This window comes from Pelobates fuscus, chromosome 9 (assembly GCF_036172605.1).
Source record: "Pelobates fuscus isolate aPelFus1 chromosome 9, aPelFus1.pri, whole genome shotgun sequence".
Lineage (NCBI taxonomy): Eukaryota > Metazoa > Chordata > Amphibia > Anura > Pelobatidae > Pelobates > Pelobates fuscus.
The window spans coordinates 70,640,077-70,663,764 of record NC_086325.1 but is presented as its reverse complement, the minus strand read 5'-3'; the positions used below and the strand labels follow the sequence as shown (position 1 = coordinate 70,663,764).

General features: G+C 40.3%; 1 protein-coding gene across 1 annotated transcript; it reads right to left on the bottom strand.

Moving 5' to 3' along the window:
- Positions 1-238: 238 nt before the first annotated feature.
- On the bottom strand, positions 239-3,624 carry LOC134573764 (glutamine amidotransferase-like class 1 domain-containing protein 3, mitochondrial). Its single transcript, XM_063433543.1, has 4 exons — positions 3,436-3,624; positions 1,359-1,530; positions 799-1,000; positions 239-529 (listed from the first exon to the last, which is right to left on the bottom strand). The coding sequence occupies exons 1-4, from the start codon at positions 3,541-3,543 to the stop codon at positions 337-339; spliced, it is 675 nt and encodes a 224-aa protein (XP_063289613.1). The 5' UTR covers positions 3,544-3,624; the 3' UTR covers positions 239-336.
- Between the last annotated feature and the right edge of the window lie 20,064 nt (positions 3,625-23,688).

Here is a 23,688-nt window from a genome sequence, read left to right as displayed (position 1 = left end):
GCGGTATCATTTTTTTTTATTTTAATTATTTTTTTATTTATTTTTTATTTTTTAATGCAACAGCACAACCTCTTCCATCCAAAGGTTAAGCGAATCAACACATTTTAACCAAAACTCAGTATATGACCTTTGTTCATTTGTGTCATGTACTACCTTATCAACCTGAGAAAATAATTGCCATAAGATTTCTTTAGAATGGTTTAAAACAAATTTAAAGAGGACGAAAGGAGGTGACACATTTTGTAACGTTTGACTGTTTATTTTTGGTTAAATAAATACATTGGATTTTAGAACATTTGGGACATTAAAAAATTTTTTTTTTAGAAAATATCTGTTTTAAATCAGTTTCAGGACATCAGTAACAAAGACTCCAATGCCATCAAAGATTTCATGAATAGGACTGTTGCACATGAAAGCGCTGGTGGTAACTAGTTTGTTTTTCTTATCCACGTGAACCTCATGGACTTCTTTATTGACGTGTTTACAGCCAAGATCTTTGATGGCACCAGCTGTACCAGCGTATGGCCATCTGTAAAATAATTAAAACATAAATAAAATTTTAAAAATAATAAATAAAAATCTCATTTATAGCAGAATATGAATATGTGTTAATGGATCTGTTCTGAACAAAACCACAACTGCTAGAAACTATACACCTACAGGAAGAACAGTAATCCTGCTCAGCACTCTTCCCACCTCCCCTCCATAGTCTCAGTTGTATCTTTCCAGTTTACAGATCCATAAGTTGTTCTAAAATTTGTCAGAGAAGGTGAATTCCACTGGAATTAATTTACTTACTTTTCACACTCAGTATCACAGCCAACAGTGACTTCACACCCAGGAAGGAGCTTAGCTGCCAGAACAGGTGATATGCAACACAGGCCAATGGGTTTTTTGGCAGCATGAAATCCCTTGAAAGCCCTTTCTACTGCTTTTTCAACAGAGCAATCTTTTCCTTCCACAGCCCAGGAAGAAAGGTTTTTAGCAACTCCAAAGCCTCCTAAATAAAACAAAGACAAGATCAATTATATATTTATTAAACTTTAGCCATCTACAGCCAAATGTCTTCTTAATCTTTGCCCAGATGAAATGTCAACCCTATATTTTACTGTACAAACCATGCAGTGATCAACTTAAAAACATAATTTTGTTTGAACTAGAACATTGCCCCCATGGTTAAGACATTAATCCAGCCACTGGGAATGAAGACATTAATCAGGAATGAAACCATCTCCTTTGTCCTGTAACCAAGTGGCTGTATAGGACTGAAGAAGACACAGGGTCTAAAATAGACTGATCTGTGGAACCTCTAATGAAGCCACACATTTCAGTTATTTCCCCACACATTGAATATTTACCTGGTATTATAAGTGCATCATAGTCACTGACGTTCAGGTCTTTTAGGTCCTTAATGTTCCCTCGGGCAATTCGTGCACTCTCGGTGAGGACATTACGTTTCTCTTCTGTTGGCTTTCCTTTCACGTGGTCCACCACATGCATCTGATCAATGTCAGGTGCAAAGAACTGAGTCTGCAAAAACAGAGTAAGAAATAGATGAATACTACATATTTCACCCTTTCAACATTATTAAATAGCTAGTTATTTGCACATTTAATAACTGCATACACTTTCTTTTTAAAAGAAGTATTTGAACAAGTGGATTGATCGTAGATTAATGTACGGTATTGATACTCTTCGTTTTGTTTTGTTTTTTTTAACATATCTTTCATCCTTCATGGTAGAGCTATTGAGATATTTAAACAGTATACGGTAGTTAATTGCTCAACTAATTAAAAAAAAATGGAATCATTATAGGATCATTTTCCACATGCTGTTCATTTTCACAAGTTTTTATTTATTTATTTTTCTTAATTTAACCCCTTAAGGACACATGACATGTGTGACATGTCATGATTCCCTTTTATTCCAGAAGTTTGGTCCTTAAGGGGTTAAATAAGTTTTTTTATAGATCCTACTTTTTTTTCATCGTTCGTATGAGAAATTACATTTAGGGTTGAATGTTTTAGAAGTGAACCGGGTCACACACAGGGGCTATTCACCAAAATGAGAATTATGAGGAATTCAAAGTGAATTTGAAATTTAATGCAGACTTGTACAATTCACTTAGCATTCCCAACAATTCTAACTTTAGTTAATACGTCTCGAAGTAAAAAGGCATAGTTGTTGCGTAGGGGTTGGTGGTGTATGAAACATTTATTTTGTTTACAGCCGTTCCTAAGCTCCTACCCATACCCAGCTATAGCGACACTGGCTACTTGAATGATCTAAACATGATCAGCTCCTATATCTCCTTACGAGGATAAACACAAAGTACATATCATTCACTAACTGTGGGGCACTTCCTGGTAAAATATTTAGCACTTCCATTCATGTCTTGTAACGTTAATGCACCTTTTTTTTTGTATCAAAATATTATATATAAAATGTTGAAATTTAATTCCATTACATTTCAGTGTTTAGTGAATACAATTTTCATTTACTCTTCCCTCTGACACACAGACTGCTAATTAGTAATTACCACACCATAAAGAAAAAAATATACTTTGTGTTTCTTAAATCCTACATGTTCAGGCAACAACACTGCAGCTTACTGTTTAGTCATATTTGGTTAAGCTATATTTAACCCTTTCCAGTATCACCCACACAGTGCACAATTCAATTGCGATCAGTTTACTTAACTCCAAGAACTTAAAGTGGACAAGTTAAGGTAAAACATATTTTAGTTACAAGTAAGCAGTCAGGTAATGTATACAAAAGGTCAGGTAAACAAAAAAAAAAATCCACTAATATTATACATTTAAAGACTCTTGACATTTCTCTCTATTTTTCCATATGTATAGGCGGAATGTTTCGTAAAAAACTGAATAGAGAGACATTTGTTCTAAAATAACCGAGTTGGAAAATGAGCTTAAATGGAAATATTTTCCATATCAGCAGTTGAAACCTAGATCTTAAAACTCTGTTTAATTCATTGTTTATATATAAATAAATAAATAGTACTTTGTATTACACCATGCACACCTACTGAGTGCAGTAAAACAGGAACAACACAGAACTGAAACTTCAGAACAAAATAGCCAAACCGAAGTAACTCTTTCCAGGGTTATTCAATAAAGTGAGAATTCAGAGTGAATTTCATATTTAAGGCCAAAGTAGCCAAACTGAAAGCATAGCTGACTTAGATAATGTTTCTAGTTCAGCTATTTTGGTCTTAAGATTGACTTTGAATTCACCTTGAAGTCTCACTTTAGTGAATTATCTTATAAAACTTGCAATTCCCTTGTCAATTAACCACAATTCCGGGTTTAACAAGTACATTGCAAAATGTCATTAAGGATTCGCAGGAAATCTCCTCCAAGTCTGTTAGTACAGAACACTTATCTGTCTCCGTAATAGTAATTCGATTCAACTTACCACAGCACCAGCTCTGCTCAAATGAACATAAGTAGCAGACGATTCGTGAATTTCACTCCCATCGTACACCCCGCAGCCAGAAAGGATCACGGCAACCTTCTTAGACATGATTTCAAAACAGAGTATGCGATTACTGCTGTAACTGAAGGAAGTAGAGTAGTGTACTTCTGTGCTATGGAGTCGTGTCTTTATACTCTGTGAAAAGAGGTGTGCACTGGGCAAGGAACATGGGAGGATTCTGTGTACCAGGAAGTCTTCTGATATTAACACTGAACTGCATTTCCTTGAAAAGGGTTTTCCCTCGATGACACAATAGGCTTCTGTTACTATTTCACAAACCTTTTTATCATTATGTTTTATTAAATCATGTTGAATATATGTGAGTGTTGTAATTCGATACTCTATGATGTTTCTATTTATGCTGACTTTTAAAAAATATACATTAAAAGCAAATTAATGGCATGGATATATTTTAAATTAATAATATATGCTGCAATTATGATATAGGGAAATGGTGAAGAAATGCCAAAGGGATTGCAAACTTGAAATTTAAGCTATTAAATATTTTCCAACTTAATGCTGTGGTTAACATTTTGCAATTTGTTTAACTGTATAATCTTTATGAAGATTTTTAATTTTGTAATTTTTATTTACATACATTGTTTTTGAAAAAAAAAAAAAGTGTAAAAGCATGGAGGTTACTTTGTATTTCAACCGCATTTTAACAATAGAGAAATATAAATTATCATTTTTTTAATTCTTTCATTTTGTTGTGCATGAAAAGAACAGTATATCAGTAATCATGACATGACATTACTTAGTGACAGGAGAAATATCCAATATTATATGTCTTAAAACAGAAAAGAAGGGGCGGGGCATGACAGCTAAGATGGCCAGTCGCACATTTTAAGAGCTCCTGCAACACCGGGCCAAAAAGCGATGCTACCGACTGTCATAATGGCACAAGCGGCAAACGGTGACCGGGAGCAGGCGCAGAACAGCATCCTGCATACAACGATACACACCCGGCACGGATGCACCGAGGAAAAACTTCAACTGGCCATGCGGCCTAAACTAGTGCAGAACCTGAGGCCCAGGGGAGACGGCCAACTTCCCGGCACGGGACGCGCTCCTACGCAACAGCCCATCGCAGCCCTGCTGCCCCCCCTATGGACCGGTGGGGGACATTCCGGTCCTCGCTGGGGACGATTACCCCCATACTCACGCCTGAACAAGCAACAAAATCACCAACCAAGTGAAAGTCACAAGGCCCGGCCAAGATGGCGGCGAGGCCTAAGACCAAGCACCCACGCATCGCACCACCCAAGCACACAAGGGACTTCATAGACCTGCTACGCTCTCATCTCTGGGCAAAGCTTAAAGCTCGGAGAAAACCCTACCGGCTGGCGATGAGAGAGGTGGCGGCGTGGATCCGCCCGACCACCTGGCGCACCCTGCAATGGACTCCCCCTCACAACTCCAGGGTGGCCTCCAAACTGAATCGAAGCCCAAAAAGGCGGGAAAAGGCGCCGCACCCCTTGAACGCTGAAACCCCTGAGTCCGCATCACAGAAGAAGACCCGACCTACCCCTCACTCAGCGGTCCCAGCAAAAAAACGATAAGCAATACATCAACCTGCACACTGCCACCCACAAAGCCTGCCGTGACGCTGATCGAGGCGCAAAGAGGCTAGATCCCGGGGGACGAGACGGGCAGAGTAAGCGCATCACCCCAGTTGAAGCGACATCACAAGCAGCCACACGACTGCACAACACGGGGGAAACAGTTGAAAAGACTAATAAGTACAGCACATGGGACTTACCAACGCAGGGTATAGGCTGAAGTGCCTACCACGTTGCCTCACAGGTATTTCTGGCCTGAACTGTTCAAAAATCTTGCAACAGCGGAATACCCGGACTCAGGCGGCTACATAGAGCCAAAGGCGGACTATACCCCCATGCCATCGCAGATTTGATGTCTAGTTACCCATCAATAAAAACAGCACATAATTATGTTTAGACAACGTAGTAATGTTACACTACACTGTAGGCAAGACATAGCAAAGTTACTTTTTTTATTTTTTATTATTATTATTATTATTATTTTTTTTAATTATTATTTTTTTTTTTATTATTGCATCACAGCCTACACGAGAATAGCACAACCTGTAGACACGTCACACAAGACCCAGCTACTGTTACATTGCAAACCATAAGGCCACACTATAACTACAGTAGCAAAGCTATCCTAGCACCGTTAAGCGTTGACCACCTCACTTTATTATCCTAACGATTTCACTGTTTAGTCAAGCCTGTTATAACTATAAAAATGTGCAATTGTTCATGCCACTGTCAAACTTATGTGCATCTTCAAACACGCTGTTGTGGCGTATGTCAATAATATGTATCAAACCGCACAACAACAAAAAAGAATTAAAAAAAAAAAAAGAAAAGAAACTGTGAACATTTTTGTAATAAAGACAGGCATATGTCTAAAGCGACTGGTAGGTGCTAAGTAGGAGACAACCTAGATGTGAAGATTAATAACAAGTAAATAGTTAATAAAATATGCTTAATATTAGTTAATTGTTAATAAAACTACACAAACTAGCTATGTCAAGGTAGTGTTATAAAAGATAGGTGCACCAGCTTTATTATAGATAAACTATGTTTAGACCCAATATTAGCCATGGACTGGACTGCTGAGTTAACTAGAGATGAGTTATACACCCACAAGGCCCCCACGATTAGAATGTGAATGCCAAATTATCAAAGATATGCCCACTCCCAAATCAACAAAGCATGCCTAGTGAATTAAAATAAAAGAGAATACAAGCAACGCCAAAGGCGTTGTGCTGCCTGGGACCAAGGATGAAATGCTGCTCCCCCTCCAACAAAACACACATTATGTTATGTAGTGCGTGTGTGTAGTGGATGCAGTGTGTGTAGTGGATGCAAAGTGTGCATTTGTGTAGCGACTGCAGTGGCTGTGTATTGAATTGTGTGTGTGTGTGTATAATGGATGCAGAGTGTTTGTGTGTATAGTGGATGCAGAGTTTGTGTATGGAAGTGGATGGAGCATGTGGATAGTGGATGCAGAGTGTGTGTATATATAGTGGATGCAGTGTGTTTATGTGTGTGTATGTGTGTGTAGAGGGTGCATGTAAGTGTATATAGTGGGTGTAGTGTGTGTGGATGCAGTGTGTGTGTGTGTGTCAGTGGCAGATCCGGGGAGGACACACAATGTCCCCAGTGTACCCCCATGCACACACTGCCCCCACTGAACTTTCATACACACACTACCCCGTCACACACTGCCCCATGTCAAAGTCATTTAGACCTTTCTGTGTCCCTGACTGTTCACTTGCTGCCTAATATATCCCACCTCTTGACAAGGGCCATTGTAACACTATAGTCAATGTTATTCACTTTAACTGTCAGTTAGGGATTTTGATGTTGTGGCTGATAAGTGTACAGCATATGCATACCTCCCAATCGCCCCCCCCCCCCACCCCCCCCATGATATTGGAAGTACATTTGTGCTGGAGCAAAGTGGCATGAGGGAGGGGAAGGGAGACCAGAGGGCTCTATAGAGTTAGGGATACAACTTTGTGTTCCTAATGTTATAGAATCTCTTTAAAAGCCCCATCCACACTTCATTGCCTTTGTCCATAAAGTTGCTATGAAATTGCCAGGTCAAGTGTATTTTTAATATCTGTACTAATTATTATGCATGATTTTTTCCTCATTGTATGTGTGAATTTCCCAAAGGAATTTTGACTTCAGTGTCACATGATGTCTTTTTATGTGATAAGTGTTACATGTAGTAACACAGATTTCGTAACATCGGTCCAATTCGCATAGTCTCAAAGTAAACATAACCGGAAGTGCACTTTAAATATGTAGAGTAACCCTAATGTTCTCCGTAAATTCAGGCTGTAAATTTATTTACCAAAGTATATGAATTGCATCATACATCTAGTTTATATGCAGACAAATGTATTCATGACTTTACATATGAGAATTAATGGTGAAATATTTGGGGAAGCAACAAGAGGCTTAATCATCACACAGCATGCTGACAAGATGTGAGATTTTTTTTTTTGTTTGTAAATACACAATACTAATAAAAAACTAGACATTTTACACTGCTAGCAATGTAAAGCATATAATACTTTAAAAACACAATTTATTCTGTTTTGCTAAAAATGTAAGCCCTCAAATTTGTATTCCTAAATTTTAAATGTTTCAAGCAGAAATATGTCCTAAAATTTAATTTTTTAAGACCATTTTAGTTAAAAGATTTTACCATATGAAAACACTATTGCCTAACCTGCCTTATCCAATAAATGATGTCCTCATATATACACTGTGTTACACATTAGATACCGGTGATTCTTGTTTTGTTATGTCCAAACATGCTACCAAAACTGTATGCAAATGTTGCACAAATCCACCTTTTAATTTCCCCCAAGTTTAAATTGGGCCTTCATGTACTTTATTTCTTTATAGTTTTTTTTTCCAGCCCATTTGTATGATGTCCTTAAACATTATGCAAATAGAAATATTAATGTTATAACAGACAATGGGGATAGGGCACTGCCTTGCATCTTCCCGTTATCATCTGTATACAGTGGCGTAGACACAATCCATGGGGCCCTCGTGCAAAATTAATCCATGGGCCCCCACACACCCACCCTCCTATTACCTACTTTTTAGGAGCAGGAGGGTGACTTCCCTGGGGTCCAGTGGCTCAGGTTGATGGGAGTCAGAGTTCCCACTCTGACTCCCTCTCCTTCCTCCTGGGCGGCTCCTAGTGGTTGCTGGGAGGAGTGACCGGACAGTCACTTCGTCCCAGCGTCTGACATCATCAGAGGGGGCCCGGTCGCGCTGTTACCGGGCCCACTCTGATGATGATATTAATTTCCATCGGGTGGCCCTAACAGCATGGGCCATCCGATGGACTCCTTCACGTGCGGCCCCGGCAATTATACCGCGTGGCCAGGGCCACAACACATGGCGGCAGGCACCTGGAGTGAAGGGCCCGGTCGCAGCTGCGAACCCTGCGACCGCGGTATGTACTCCACTGTCTGTATACATAAACAAATATAGCTTCTCTGCAAATCATGCAAAGTCTTGCAGGGAATGATATCATGACCTTGTTTATCATTAAGGACCCTGTGCTGGTTATTAGAAATTCATAGCAGTATTAATTGAGGTCCTCAATTTCATGAGCACTCTTTTATAATGGTTATGATTCTAGTAGCCTTCTCCCCCCCTTCCCCCCTACCCGATTTCTTCATCAAGTAGTTTTACCACAGCACCCATGGCGCTACTCTCTGTATTCCTAACGCAAAATTTCCACTTCTGTAAAAGCTGCATCAGTTTTGCTCATATTATGGTGGAATTGGATCCCTATATCTATTTACTGAGATAGTTGTTTTAAGTAGCCTTGTAAAATGTAAAACTGTATTTTTGTGTGCAATGTTCCTTAAGATCGGGGGATGGGATCCAATGCTCACTAGCAAGATAACTTTTATAACAAGCTGTAGTGGTTTTGATACATAGATTGTATACACTTAATAAATACAGTTTATAAGCAGTCCAGCATGTTCCTACTATTGGACCGAGATCTATCTTCTTAATTACGTTCTTGTTTACAATTCTAGGCCAAGCCCGGATAAGTGAAGAAAAATAGGAATAATGCTCTTTTTACAAACGATGTCCTCGATTTAATAAGCTTTTCGAAATTATTCAATACTGGTATTTTTTCTAATATTCCCACAGACTCTAATAGTGACTTCTGTGGATACATAATTTGAAAAAAAATTCTAACAGTATTGAATCACTCGAGAAAGCTTATTATTAAATCGATGCCTATGTTAGGAAGTTTATATAAATATTACCAGGTGATGGTCTATGATATTAAAACAATCTGGCCTTGAAAGATACTAAGAGCCTAATTTTAAAATGAAATTGCCCACTCATTGTGTGACATCAGTGTTTGGAATACAGAGTAATTCAATTTGACTTAACATTATGCAAATCCATGTGGTTTGTTTATCAGTAGCTTAGTTATTTATTAATGAGTGCTAACTGATAACACATTCAGTAGTAAAGTGAAAATAGAAACACATAACGCATACAATGGGCCACTATTCACATTTAGGCGCTAAGCAATACATGAGCGCCCTGTAATTGGATGTACAAAATAAATACTAAAAGCTTACACTATAAACATTAACAGATTTATCATGAAACTGTTTTTGAAGTGAGTCATTCTGCAGTTCATGTTATTCATTTGTCTGAGTGGTTTATGAGTTATCTTGAATATTATTGTTGACAAATTGCTCTCTCATGTGGTCAAAAGGCTAAAACGCAGACTATGTGCTTTGCGGGTTTTTCTTTTAAATCAAGCCTTTATATTGTCCCTTTTTTCATTCTTTTTTATTAAATGTATTTTTTCTGTAATATATAAGATTATGGAAGTCATTATTAAGATTCAGCTGCAGGGAGAAAAAAGTAGTTTTACTTATTTTCTCTTCCTCACAACGCTGGTCTCCATTGCTGCTCCCACATCTTTGATTGAGATCATCAAGATCGATTATCTCAGCCAATCCGATGCTTTCTGAGACCATTTGCTATAAATAGCAGTTTTACTCTATTTACTCAGAAGCACCCTCTAGTGGCTGTCTGAGTGACAATCTGAGTGACAACCATTAGAGTTACTTAAAGGGACACTCCAGGCACCCAGACCACTTCTGCCCATTGGTGTGGTCTTGGTGCCAACTCCCACTACCCTTAATCCTGCAAGTGTAACTATTGCAGCTTTCATCAACTGCAATATTTACATTGCAGGGTTAAGTCCTCCTCTAGTGGCTGTCTAGTGTTCTTAGAACATGAAAAGTGTTTTAAAACGACGCTGGAGGTCCACACGCTATGTGAGGACCTCCAGCGTTGAGGAAATCCCCATAGGAAAGCATTGAAAGCATTATTCAATGCTTTTCCAAGGGGAGTTCTAATGCACGTGCGCAGCCATTGCATTGCATGTGCATTAGGTCTCCCCCACCGGCTGACGTCGGCGGGGGAGGAGAGAAGGCGAAGCCTGACTCCGGTAAGTCACTTAAGGGGTTTTAACCCCTTCAGCAACTTGGGATGGGGGTGGGAGGGAGAGGGGCACAAGAGGGTCCTGCAGTGCCAGGAAAACTAATATGTTTTCATGGCACTGGAGAATCCCTTTAAATCCTGCAATGAAAATGTCGCCATTCTGCAGTACAGCAATGTTTTCAGCTGCAGGGTTAAAACGGGGCTTGTGTGTGTGTGTGTTGACATGGCACCCAGACGAAGTGTTTGGGCGCCTAAAATTTTTTTTTTTTAAATAAAAAAATGTAAATTGGGGTAAAAAGTGACGGTGTCACTTTAAGTGAACCTGTCATGAAATTTTACTTCAAGTATTAACATTTCCTTAAATAATAATATTTAATTTATCATAAACATAACTGATTTTTACTGCATTAAGAAATATGAAATAAATACTGTCAAATATCCATCCTCTCCATATAAAGATTACAGTAGTAATTACCTTCCTATTAATAATAGAAGTGCCGCTAAGCAGCCCTACGCCAATAAACCTGGCTTCTGCAACATGCCAGTGGACGCTTCCTCTGCGGATCCAGGCCATATTATAGCCCCACGTCTGCCCATGGTAATGACAACGTTGACGTGCGTGTGACGTCACGCAGAGGATGCACACGCACATTTTGGGGGTCAAAGGCCAAGTACGGCCAATCGGATCTGCAAGAGGGTTATTTAAACTCATTATTGCTTCCACTCATTGGCCTATCATGGTTTCCCTTCGCAGGTTAACCGAGAGTGTGTTCTTGATCGTAATGTTCTGTTTTTTTACTTTGGCTTCGTTTTGACTTCCCTGATTTCTGGTATCCTTGACTTTCGGCTTTCCCTCTTCGTTGTGTCTCATTCTGTATCCCTGACCTCGGCAAGTATTATCCTTAGTTATCCTTAGTCCTAGGTTTGATACTATTTCTGCGTGCTGGATCAACTAGTAATCTGGACAAATACTCCCTTTCAGACTGGTTGTCGTGGACGGAATTTATCATATGAACAAAATGTAATGCTGCATACAAATTAACAATGATGAATATGAAATTTTTGAAAGTTCAGTTCCCTATGCTGAACTTTATATTTTAATTATAGCACCCGGTATAATGCTTTTGAGCAATACGTGTTCTATGCAAGAGATAACAATGATATTTTATTAATGAGTTACTAAGTTAGTTTGAGCTGAGGACTGGTTATGTGGCTTAATTAGCTATTTCTTTCTTAATTCTTCACAACACCCAACTTAGTGAATGGCAACACAGGGCAATAAGAGAGGGCCAACAAAAACACAAAGGGAAAAGAGAATGAACACAACATCACAAATCTGAAATGGGCATATAGAAACGCCAAAGGGAGTGAAGGAGGGATAAGGGTGCAGTTAATAGAAAAGAGGGAGAACAGACAAAGGGAATAAAGGAAACACGTATGTTAACGAAGGGGTGAAATAAAAAAGTTAAGGAGAGAGAATAAATGGCAAGGGGAGAGGGAAAATGCAAAAGTGAAGGGAAACATGTCGATTGATAACAGCACAATATAGTATAAAATGGGAAGAATAAAGGTCTACTGGGAATAGGAAATAAAAGGGACAAGATCAGAAATGTGTAAGAATGAGGGACTATATAAGGAATGGTAAATGTTATATGAGTTAGAATGGCAGAAGTGGGACTGAGAGTAGTAACTAATGTAGATATATGTGGGTAGATCTTCATGTGAGGTGACTGGGATTCTTTATAGTTTTATAATGTTGAGCTAATCAATTAGTTTCCATGACAATTTCTCCTTATTTGGCACTTTGCCCTCCTGTTTTTTTGCCTTGATACATATATTGAGTAATAAAATGTTTCAAAATTATAATTTCTAGGCTTGTTTTGTTATTATTTTATTCCTCATTTCTACTTCCCTACTAAATAATCATGTGAATGTCAACTTAATAGCTGCCAAAAATTTGAGCAAAATCAAAACTTTTACATAGAGGTTATCTGGTTGATGGGGTTAAAACACAATGTATACTTAAAGGGACACTACAGGCACCCAGACCACTTCATTAAAGTAGCCTTGTGCCGTGTCCCTGTCCCTTAACCCTACAATGTTAATTATTGTAGTTTCTTAGAAACTTCAATAATTACATTGCAGGACTAAGACTGCCTCTAGTGGCTGTCAATCACATAGCCATTAGAGGCACTTCCTGCTTGTTAGGCAACTTTTGGTCGCCTAACTGATGCTGGAGGTCCTAACACTCTGCATGAGGACATCCAACACAAGTCAAATGCCCATAGGAACCTTTGGGAAAGGCCTAATGCGCTTGTGACGTCAGAGGAATCAAAACGCCGACCCAGCACAAAAGAAGATCAGTGCTGGAATTGGATAAGTACAGTAAAGGAGGGGGGGAGTGCAAATTGTATTCCTATCACTATACTATCCCTTTATGAAAGCAAACAAGCAAGCAGTATAGATGTAACTGAAGGAGGTTTGTAGGGATTAAAAACATATTTGTCCAACTTTATTGGTTTTATGTTTAGATGAAAGATTTGCATCATATTGCTCCAACAAATTGAGTCAGCATCAAAAATATAAACTGCATATATTAATGGTAATAAATGTACTAATTAAATGCATCTTTTTACAGAGACAACACATTTGCATTGTAGTTGTGATTTTACCAAGAAAATGATATAAAACCATTTATAGAGGGTACACCAAAACATATGATGCAGAGCCTGCCATTCTCTTTAGCCTCTGTTTCATTAGCCTGTCTGTGACATGGACTGTGTTGCACTTGCTAACATCTAAGGGGGTAAAATATGTCTCTGAAGGCAAATGTTTTACTTATGAAATCTTCTTATCTTAAGTGAGAATGCACTTTGCATATGCACACAGAAACCTAACTCCACCCAAAAGCATAATAAAGTAGTGTCATATAATATATTGGAGACTTTGTGTCAGGATCCCGCGGGTGGCTGCGAGGGGAGGCTGCAGTCCGCTCGCGGCACTCACCCTCCAGCCGTCCGCGGGTCCTTTCCCTCGGATGCCGCCTGCGTCCTCCCCTCCGTCCCCCAGCAGCAGCATGCATGACGCTGAACGCTGGGGGACTGCCCACTCTTATACACGCCGCGGTCAGCCACCTGACCCGGCGTTAAAGACACAGTACGACAATCACAGTGGGAGACATAGATATCTCCCACGTGTGATTGTTAAATCTGATTGGAAGTTATCCAATCAGCATTAACCACAGGGTTTAAATACTTACCTTTCCTGTTCCTCCCTGCCCTGTTGTGGTCTTTGCTTGCTAGTATTGATACTGAACTTGTGTTTTCTGGTTACGTACTCTCTGGCTTGTTATACTGACTTTGTGACTTTCTCCTACCCTTTGACCTCGGCTTGTTTCTCATTATCCTGTCTTCTGGTTCCCCTTACTCGGCTTGTCTCCTGACTATTCTGTGTGTGCTTAGGTACTGCACCTTTTCTGTGTGTGTGTGTGTGTGTTAGCGTGTTAGGTTCCCCGAATCGTGACACTTTGTACTCCAACATCCAGCATTTAAAGGGTTATTCCGGCTAGTGAAAAAAAATATACTGTTATGTTTACACGATGTAAGGTTTATTTATTTTTTACATAAAAAAACATGTTCAAGCAACATGTTACCCACACCAGTAGTGGGATAACATTTATTATAAAAAATAAATAAATAAGTAAATTAAATTTATGAATTAATAGCTGCCTTCACCTAAAAAAGACAAAAATAAATATAATGGTGTTTCTTTATTATTGTGGCATATTTGCTTTGGATTTTCTTTTTTTTTTAGGAAAAGTTGACTTTTGTTGTTTTTTTTGTGTTTTAAACTCCACATATTGTTTTGCAGATTATATATTTTTCTTTTTTTAAATTATTTATTTATTTATTTTACCAAAAAAAATTGTTTACAGTTAGGTCCGGAAATGTTTGGACACTGACACAAATTTCATAATGTTGACTGTGCACACCACAATGGATTTGAAATTAAACAACTGAGATGCAACTGAAGCGCAGATTTCATTTTTAATTCAAGGGGTTGAACAAAAATATTGTATGAAACTTTTTGGAATTGCAACCATTTTCATACACTGTCCCCTTATTTCAGGGTCTCAAATGTAATTGGACAAATTAAAACAATCATAAATGAAATGTTAAGTTTTAAAACTTTGTCGAGTTTATTGTCGATTTACAATGTATCTACTCAGAGTATAGGGGATCCGTTACACTTTCATTAGTCCCTGGCCTTATCTGTATCAAAGATAGCCTTTATGTATTTAAATGTTTCTATCATATCCCCCCTGTCTCGTCTTTCCTCCGAGCTATACATGTTAGGATCCTTTAACCTTTCCTGGTAAGTTTTATCCTGCAATCCATGAACCAGTTTAGTAGCCCTTCTCTGAACTCTCTCCAAATATCAATATCCTTCTATAACTAGGTTTTGATGTCACTCCTGGTAGGCTAGAACCAAATGTGCAATTCTGTTCATTACATTTATTTTCTATGAAATGTAAGCATTCACTCATATAAACACAAAAAGTGAAGGGTGGAGTGTGATGCTATAATGCAGAAACAGGATTTTTACTCATTTTTTTTCTGCATGATTTATAATGGGTTTTTACTGCTATTGCTCAAGGAGTGTATTTCTGTAATTTTGTGGCATTGTAAATATTTAGCATTTTAGTATTGACATTTTCTCTTGTAAAGAATGATCTATTAGAGAGCATCAATATTTGAGCTATATGCACCTTTCAGGACCATTTTTAATTTTGACTGGACCCTGCCCCTTCCCACTCCGTGCAATCACGCCCTCCACCTCAACGCAGTGGCAGAACTAAAGTAGATAATTTTTTTGGACCCCACTATTGCAAGGGTGGCCAAAACGTAGATCCCTATCTTTCGTGCAACTCCAACAATGCTTTGACAGCTCTACCATTTTCCAATGCTTGTAGGGTTGTATTTAGCACTGTGCATGTTTGTGTGTTTGAATGTAAGCATGTTTTTGTATGGAGTATGTTTTTGTGAATCTTAAGTAGTAAGTTGTATGTGATGTTGGCGTTTCAATGCAATTGCATTTATGCCAAGTGTTGGTTTTTGAATGCAGGGGTGTTTACATATATTTTTGGTGTTTAACACAGAGGTGTGTTTGTATGTAGTGTTGACGTTTGAATGCAGGAGTGTGATTATATGTAGTGTTGGCATTTAAATGCTGAGATGTATGCACATATAATGCAATGCACACACACATATATATATATACACACACACACACACATACACACACAGATAAACACACTGAAACACATGCAGATATACAGACACATACACACACACTGACACAGATACAAACTGACACACACTGTCACACATGAAGATACACAGATACACACAATGTCAACATACAGACACACAGATACAAAAACTAACACACATGCAAATACAGATACAAACACTGACAACATTCAGATACACTCATTGACTGCATACAGATACACAGACACATATACTGATAGACATACTGAAACATACACGGACACACATACTGACAGACATACTGATACACACATACTGACATACACACACTGACAGACACACACTGACAGACACACATGCAAATACACAGACACAAAAATACAAACCCTGACAAGATACAAATACACATAATGACTACATATAGATAGATACAAATAATGACAACATAGAGATACATACACATGTACTAACAAAAATATACTGACAAATACACTCACACAATGACAGTCATACTAATAGACACACATGCTAACAGACATACTGACACACATACTGACAGACACATATGCAAAAACCTTGTAAAGCTACCTTCCAGTTTCCTATCTTTTGCAGGGCTTTGAGCATAGGGACCCCATAGGCTTGACAACTTTTCAGTATATTATTTTGAGAGATGCGATCTTGCTGTTCTGAATACATATCTTGACCTTGACAAAAACAACATACATGTACTTATTGTACATAAGTAAAACAAAATCAACACACATACTTTTTCAAAGTCATAAAGCTTTAATAAAGTATTTCTAATATTTTTAACAGTTCATGTGAGTTGCCTTCCCCTGCAATCTACTAAATGCTTGTGTGGTTTAATATCTGCTGTAAAGCATGTTTTTTAATGTTTAACCACTTATTTTGTTGGAGGTAACAATAAATATAAGCTTAATTTTATTGATAATTTACATTTGTATTCCTGTATTGTGTGGCCAGGTCTGAATGCATTGCTTTGCCCAGGGGCCTATAATGCTGTTAAGAGGGCCCTGAACTTTTGCGTAGGTGGGTGGCTTCCTTGGGGTCCAGTGTGCTGATTGTGGCTGTTGGGAGTTCTGCCTCTTTGCCCTCCCTCGCAGCTCTGTCTCTCTGGGAGGATGTGACCAGCTGTCATTTCCTCCCATGCTGCTAATGTGAAAGGGACCCAGTCACGCTGTGTAATAGACAAAGCACTCGACTGGGCTCCTGCTCAAAAATGCTCACCGGGTGTCCCTCAGTGCATGGGCCACCCAATGGACACATAATTCTCAACAGAATGCACCTGGAGGGGTCGGAAACGCATCCAGTGCATTTCTGAACTTTCTCTGGGTGGTCTTTTTGTCTGTTTTCTCTCCTGTACAGCAGTTGCGGGTAGTCCAGCTACCTGGTATATTTATACATTTTTTCTTATTGTCTAGCCGATTTTCCATTTTTGGATTCCGTTATGCTTCATTTACACTATGCTATTGTTTATCTGACATTATCTGTACTACCGTAGCATTCATGAGAACTATGGTTTCAGTGTGATGCCATGTGTATTTATCAAAAACTTTTTTCTAAATAAATGTACATTTTGTCATTATCATTTCTCCGTGTGGATTGTTTGGAATTGCCAATGTGTGTGGACCTCTGTGCTAATGATGTGAATAACACAGTAAGTCTGTGTTTGTGAAGGATTAAAAAATCAGATAAGTCTCAGATTTTTATGCTTTAAACTGATTTCAGACCTGCAGTAAAGTTGGCTACCTGGTAGTTCATTTTACAAGCCAAAATATTTCTCCAGTCATTCCGAGGAATGAAAGCTTCCATAGATATATTTATATAACAAATAACTATCTGTCTGTTTTTCTATTGCAAACTTATTTAGTGAGCTATATTTCTTTGTTGTATCCTATACTTTATAAGGCTGATGTTCATATTACTGAATTGCAGGTAGTGATTTATCAGTAAGGTTTATCTGCCGAGTTCCAAACAAGACTCAGACTCAGTACAAATTGCAACTAAAGTTCCAATTAAAATAATTAAAATAGTAATTTTTATTAAAAGTAATTTTGACCAATAAAAGGGATCTGAATTTCATGTGGAATGGGTCCCATTGTCTTCACCCCCTGCTCTGTAGGATGATGATGATTAAAGGGATTCTATAGTGTTAGGAATACAAAGTTGTATTCCTAACGCTACAATGCCCCCTGGTCCCCCTCCACACTCGTGTCCCCCCTACTATAGAACTGGAATCATTACAAAAAATCTTTTAATCACGTACCAGATTCCAGCAAAGATCTCCCTCAGTACTGGGTCGGCGCTTCGCCTCCTACAATGTCATCAGACGGTAGGGACCCAACGTGCATGCGCGGCGAGCGCTGTGAGCGCATTAGGCACCCCACATAGGAAAGCAGTGAATCAATGATTTACTATGGGGTTTTTACTGATGCTGGATGTCCTCACGACGTCCAGCTTCAGTTAAGCGACCTAGAGTCTTGTTAACTCTCTGAAGTTCATCTGGTGGCTGAATGGTAAACAGCCACTAGAGACTGTTCTTGTGCTGCAATGTAAACATTGACGCTTCTCAAAAATTGCAATGTTGCGGGACTAAGTGGGACAGGGACATTGCACTGAGATCACTTCAATAAGCTGAAGTGTTCTGAGTGCCTATAGTGTCCTTGGTAATATTCAGAATTGGTAGTCCTGCTTTTTTCACCTGCTGTTTTGCACTTATTGTTTTTACAATTATCATAGTATTTTAATATTGGGTTATTATCATTTCTGGCATTCATATAGCACCAACTTATTCCGCAGCGCTTTACAATATTAGTTATGACTTCTCAATCTTTAAGTTTGTGGTAAATAATCACATAATACTGAAGTGCTATAATAGAAATGTGTGAACTCTTAACATATTGTTTATATATTTTTTGTGTTTTTGTGTTTGTGTAATAAAACATACAAGCCTTTCTTACATAATTTCTACACCTACTAAAACGTGAAATATGAGTAATAAATTCTATAACCCCTTTGCAGTTTAAGAATTTCCTGAGCCTTTCCCTAAATGATTCCTTCAGTTCTATAAAAATAATTATTGCATAATATTATCAGTTTCTTCCTGCCTACGTGCATGCAGTAATATTTTAATGAGTACGATATGTATATGTGAGCACTCTGATTTATGATAATAACGCCTTATGTCTTACAGGAAACTGAGAGGCAAGAACATCAGCACAATTAAATTTCACTGACTCAACCTACAGGTGGCTCTATTGTGTAAACACAATCATTTCGTTTTTACTAAAGGTATTTCTCAACAGTCAGTTGTGGAAAATTGGTGCAGGTATTATGCGGTAACAATTGACTTTTTTTTTTTTATAAATTCTTTATTTTGAAAGATTTTTTGTTTTATGGGGTGGGGGTACAGAAAAGAAAACGGGAGGTCAAGTTTTAAAATACACATTTTACAGAACAAACGAGTGTTTTTTACAGTATGCAAACAGTGCAAACCTATATATCATTTCAGTGTACATTTTGAGCAGCTTTGTGTGTTTCGATGGAGTTTCAAGGGTACAGAATGGAAGCGGGGGGGTAAGCGATTGGTTAAATAAGAGTAAAAGATATACAATACGTTTACATATAGGCATTTCGCTGGTTTATACATATGAACAGTAGCTCAGTTTCGTTCGTTGCCGGCAATATTGTTAATATTCAAGTTACTATTCAAGTCTCATGTGATGCAACTTGTTCTGGTGGTCTGGGTAGCGTATTTGAGACTGAGGGGTATGGGAGAGGATGCCCTGTCCTGCTGCTGGTTTGCGGCAGAGGAGAGGCTTCACTTTATGTTATGGTTTCTTGGGGGTTCTGTTATGCCCCTCGTGTTTGCTTACTGAGGTAGTCAGGTCGGTTCGTTGGGGTTCGGGCTCCCCTAGTGTGAGGGGGGGTCGGGGTGGGTGTTTGTCCGTGTCGTTCTGGTCTATGTCAGACGTTCTTCGTGTTCTATGCAGTTCATTGTCTGTCATATGACGTCGGTTTGGGTGTAGTTTGGATGACCTTTCAGTGTTGTTTGCATTGTGGTGTGGAGTGCGTATCTCAGGTGCGTTGGTGTTTAATTGGGCATTGGTAGGTGTTCGTGTGTGCCCTAGGTGTCCAGTGTGGTGCTGTCTCCTGGTTATGTGGGACCTTTATCCTTGGGTTGGCATTTGGTTTTGGTCCGCGCAGCGGCTTGGACAGTGGGGGGGTGTGGGGAGGGTTAGGGGGGGTATGTGGATGGTCTTCAGTTTCAGGGGGGAGGGGGGTTGGGAGGGTTAGGGTTATGGTCTTTGGGTGTGTGTGGTTATTGTGTTTGTGAGGTGTTGTGTTATGTTGGTGCTGACTGGTGGCTAGGTTGTTAATGGGAATGCATAGAACCACGGGTCCCAAATTTTTTTGAAATGTTTAGTTGTGTCGTGGATCAGTGCGGACAATTCGTCCATTTTGATTGTGTCCTTGATTTTTCTCTTCACAGTGTCCAGTGTGGGTGTGTCTGGGCTACCCCATTTTTCGGCGATGGCTCTTCTGGTGGCGAGCGCGATTTTGGCTATCAGTTTGTTGTGGGATCTTGGTGTGTTGGCTATGGGCTTGGATAGGAGCCATATCCATGGGTCGTGTGGGATGTCAGTGTGGAGAATCTGTGAAACCATCATTTCTATTTGGTTCCATACTCGTGTGGTGTGGACACAATCCCACCACATGTGTATGTAAGTGCCTCTGTGTCCACAGCCTTTCCAGCATAGGTCAGTATTTGACCTGCCCATCTGTTTAAGTTTTAGAGGGGTGACGTACCACCTCAATAACGTCTTGTACCTTGTGATTTACACATATGGATATGGAGGCCGTGGCCTCCCATATGTCTGCCCAGTCTGATGGGTCCTCGGCCTGCCCTATATCCCTCTCCCAAGCCGACACGTATGTGAGTGCACCGTCCTTAACATTTTGGATTATGTGGGTGTATAGCTGGGAGATTTGTCCTTTATGCGTTGGGTTTTGTAGGCAGTGTTTTTCAAAGGGCGTGAGTGGTTTTGTGCCGGCCTGTGTGATTGTTGGTGTTTCTAGGAAGCTTCTAAGTTGTAGGTGGCGGAACATGTCAAAGGTGCGGAATGGTGTGGTTTGCGGAAGATCTGCGAATGGTATCGGTTGTCGGTTTCTGTAGAAGTGGTATAGTCGTGTGAGGTCGTTTTCTTCGAAGCGGGCGAAGTCTTTCGGTGTCATGCCGGGTGGGAAGTGCGTGTTGCGAAGTATCGGCGTTAGTGGTGAGGGTTGCGAAGTCAAGCCGCTTTTTGGGGTTACTTTGTCCCAAATGTTGATTGTGTTGAGGATTGCAGGTGATGTTTGGGGTAGGTGGGGTCTCGCTGCTCTGGGGAGCCAAATATACAGTGAGGGGAAGTCTCTACCAAAGATATCGTGCTCTAGGTCTACCCATCACTTGGTACCGCTGGGGGCGTGCCAGTGTTGTGCTTGCGTTAGCTGGGCTGCCTGATAATAATGGATGAGATGTGGGAGGCCTAGACCCCCTGCTTTGTTGGGGACGTATAGGGTCTGTCTTTTGATCCTGGTACGTCTGTTAGCCCAGATGAATTTATCGATGGTAGTTTGTAGTTGTTTAAAATCTGCGTGATTGATTGGTAGGGTTTGGAATAAGTATAAAAGTCTTGGTAGGACGTTCATCTTAATCGATGTCAGCCTGCCTAGCCATGATATCGGCATGTTTTGCCATTTGTCTATGTCTTGTTTGATTTTTTGGATCGTGGGGGCGTAGTTTAGTTCATAGCTGCGGGAGAGGTCCGCTGGTATGGCAATACCTAGATATTTGATATATGTGGGAGTGAAGTCAAAGGGGTAAGTTTGGCGTATGGCTGTTTTAGTGGGGGTGTCTATATGGATGGCAAGGACTTCGGTCTTGTCGATGTTTAGTTTGTATCCGGATACTTTGGCGTAGGTCTCTAGGGCTTGAAGGAGCGGTGGGAGGGATGTTATTGGTTCTGTTATTGTAATGAGTAGGTCGTCTGCATATGCAGCCGTTTTATATTCCTCCTCGCGGATTCTCAGGCCTTGGATGTTTTCGTCTGTTCTGAGTGATTGCAGGAGTGGCTCTAGAGAGAGCGCAAAGAGGAGTGGGGATAAACGGCATCCCTGACGTGTGCCGTTATATATTGTGAAGGAAGGGGGGGGTGTTAACGGTAGTAGGAGATGGGCTTGCGGGGTGGCGTATAATACTTGTAGAGCGGTTATGAATGTTTGCGGGAATCCGAATTTGAGTAGGGTAGCGAATAGGAAGGGCCATAACAGTCTGTCAAAGGCTTTTTCTGCGTCAAGTGATAGAAAGAGGGTCGGTATGTGTCTAGTTTGTGCCGTCCAGATGAGGTCGTATGTCCGTCTCGTGTTGTCACTGGCCTGTCGCGCCGGTATGAAGCCTACTTGGTCTGGATTTATCAATTTGGGTATGAGGGGGTTCAGTCGGTCGGCGAGGATTTTGGTGAACAGTTTTATGTCAACGTTGAGGAGGGAGATCGGTCGGTAGTGTCCTGGTTCTAGGTGAGATTTGTTGGGTTTTGGGAGGAGGCATATGTTGGCTTGTAGCATGTCTTTCGGTAGGGGGTCGCCGTTTAATATGGCGTTGTACAGGTTGCATAGGTGTGGGATCAGGGTGGGGGCGTACGTTTTGTAGTAGAGCCCGGTGAATCCGTCTGGGCCCGGGCTCTTGTTGGGTTTCAGGGCTTTTATGGCCCTTGCAATTTCTACTGTCAATATGGGGTTGGCCAGCGATTGTGCTGTTTCTCCATTAAGGGTGGGTAGTGTTACGTGGTTGAGGTAGCGTTCTGTGAGTGTTTCGATAGGTGTTGGGTTGTGGCGTGCTTCTGGTGAGTGGTCGTATAGAGCCTCGTAGTATTTTTGGAAGACGCTGGCGATTTCGTTTGGGGCCTCTGTGACTGACCCGTCCGGGGTGCGTATCTTGTGTATCTGTTTGTTTTCGGATCTCTGTTTGAGTTTTCGTGCGAGTAGGGTGTCGGCTTTGTTGGCTTTATCGTAAAAGAGTTGCTTTGACCATAGCAAGGCTTTTGTGGAGTCTTTTGCCATATGTGTTTTGATATCTATTTGGCATTTTTTAATTTGTTCGGTTAGCTCCTGCGTTGGGTCGATTTTGTGTTTTGCTTCGAGGGTTCTGAGGGTTTTGAGTGCGCATTCTAGATGTGCAATCTGTTGTTTTTTGTGGATTGTTGCCTGGTTTATTAGGACTCCCCTGATTACTGCCTTATGGGCTGCCCATAGTGTCCCTTCCGAAGTGTCCGCGTCTGTGTTTAATTGAAAGTATTCTGTGAGGGCTCTATCTACCTCTTGTCTGATTCGTGGGTTGTGAAGCAGGTGGGGATTTAGTCTCCAAGACCACGGTCTGACTGTGCATGGCAGGTTGATTGTGAGCGTTATTTCTGCGTGGTCGGACCATGTAATGGGGCCTATGGATGTGGCGTTGACTTGTGGTGCTAGTGCTGGGGAGATGAGAAAGAGGTCGATACGGGAGTATGAGTGGTGTGGGTGTGAAAAGAAGGTGTAGTCCAGAGATGTTGGGTGTTGTGATCTCCAAGCGTCTAGTAGGTGGGTGCGTGAGATGAATGATGAGAGCAGTTTGTCGGCTTTGGCCGTTGGTTGTTTGTGTTGGGTGTGCGTGCGCGTGCGGTGTCTGTCTACTGAGGGTGATGGGGTGGCGTTGAAGTCCCCGCCGAGTATGGAGTGGTGGGAAGGAAAAAGGGCTTAGTGCGCTTGTAACGTTTGCCAGAATGTGCTAGAGGGTATGTTTGGGGCATATACGGAGGTGAAGGCGTACGAGTGTG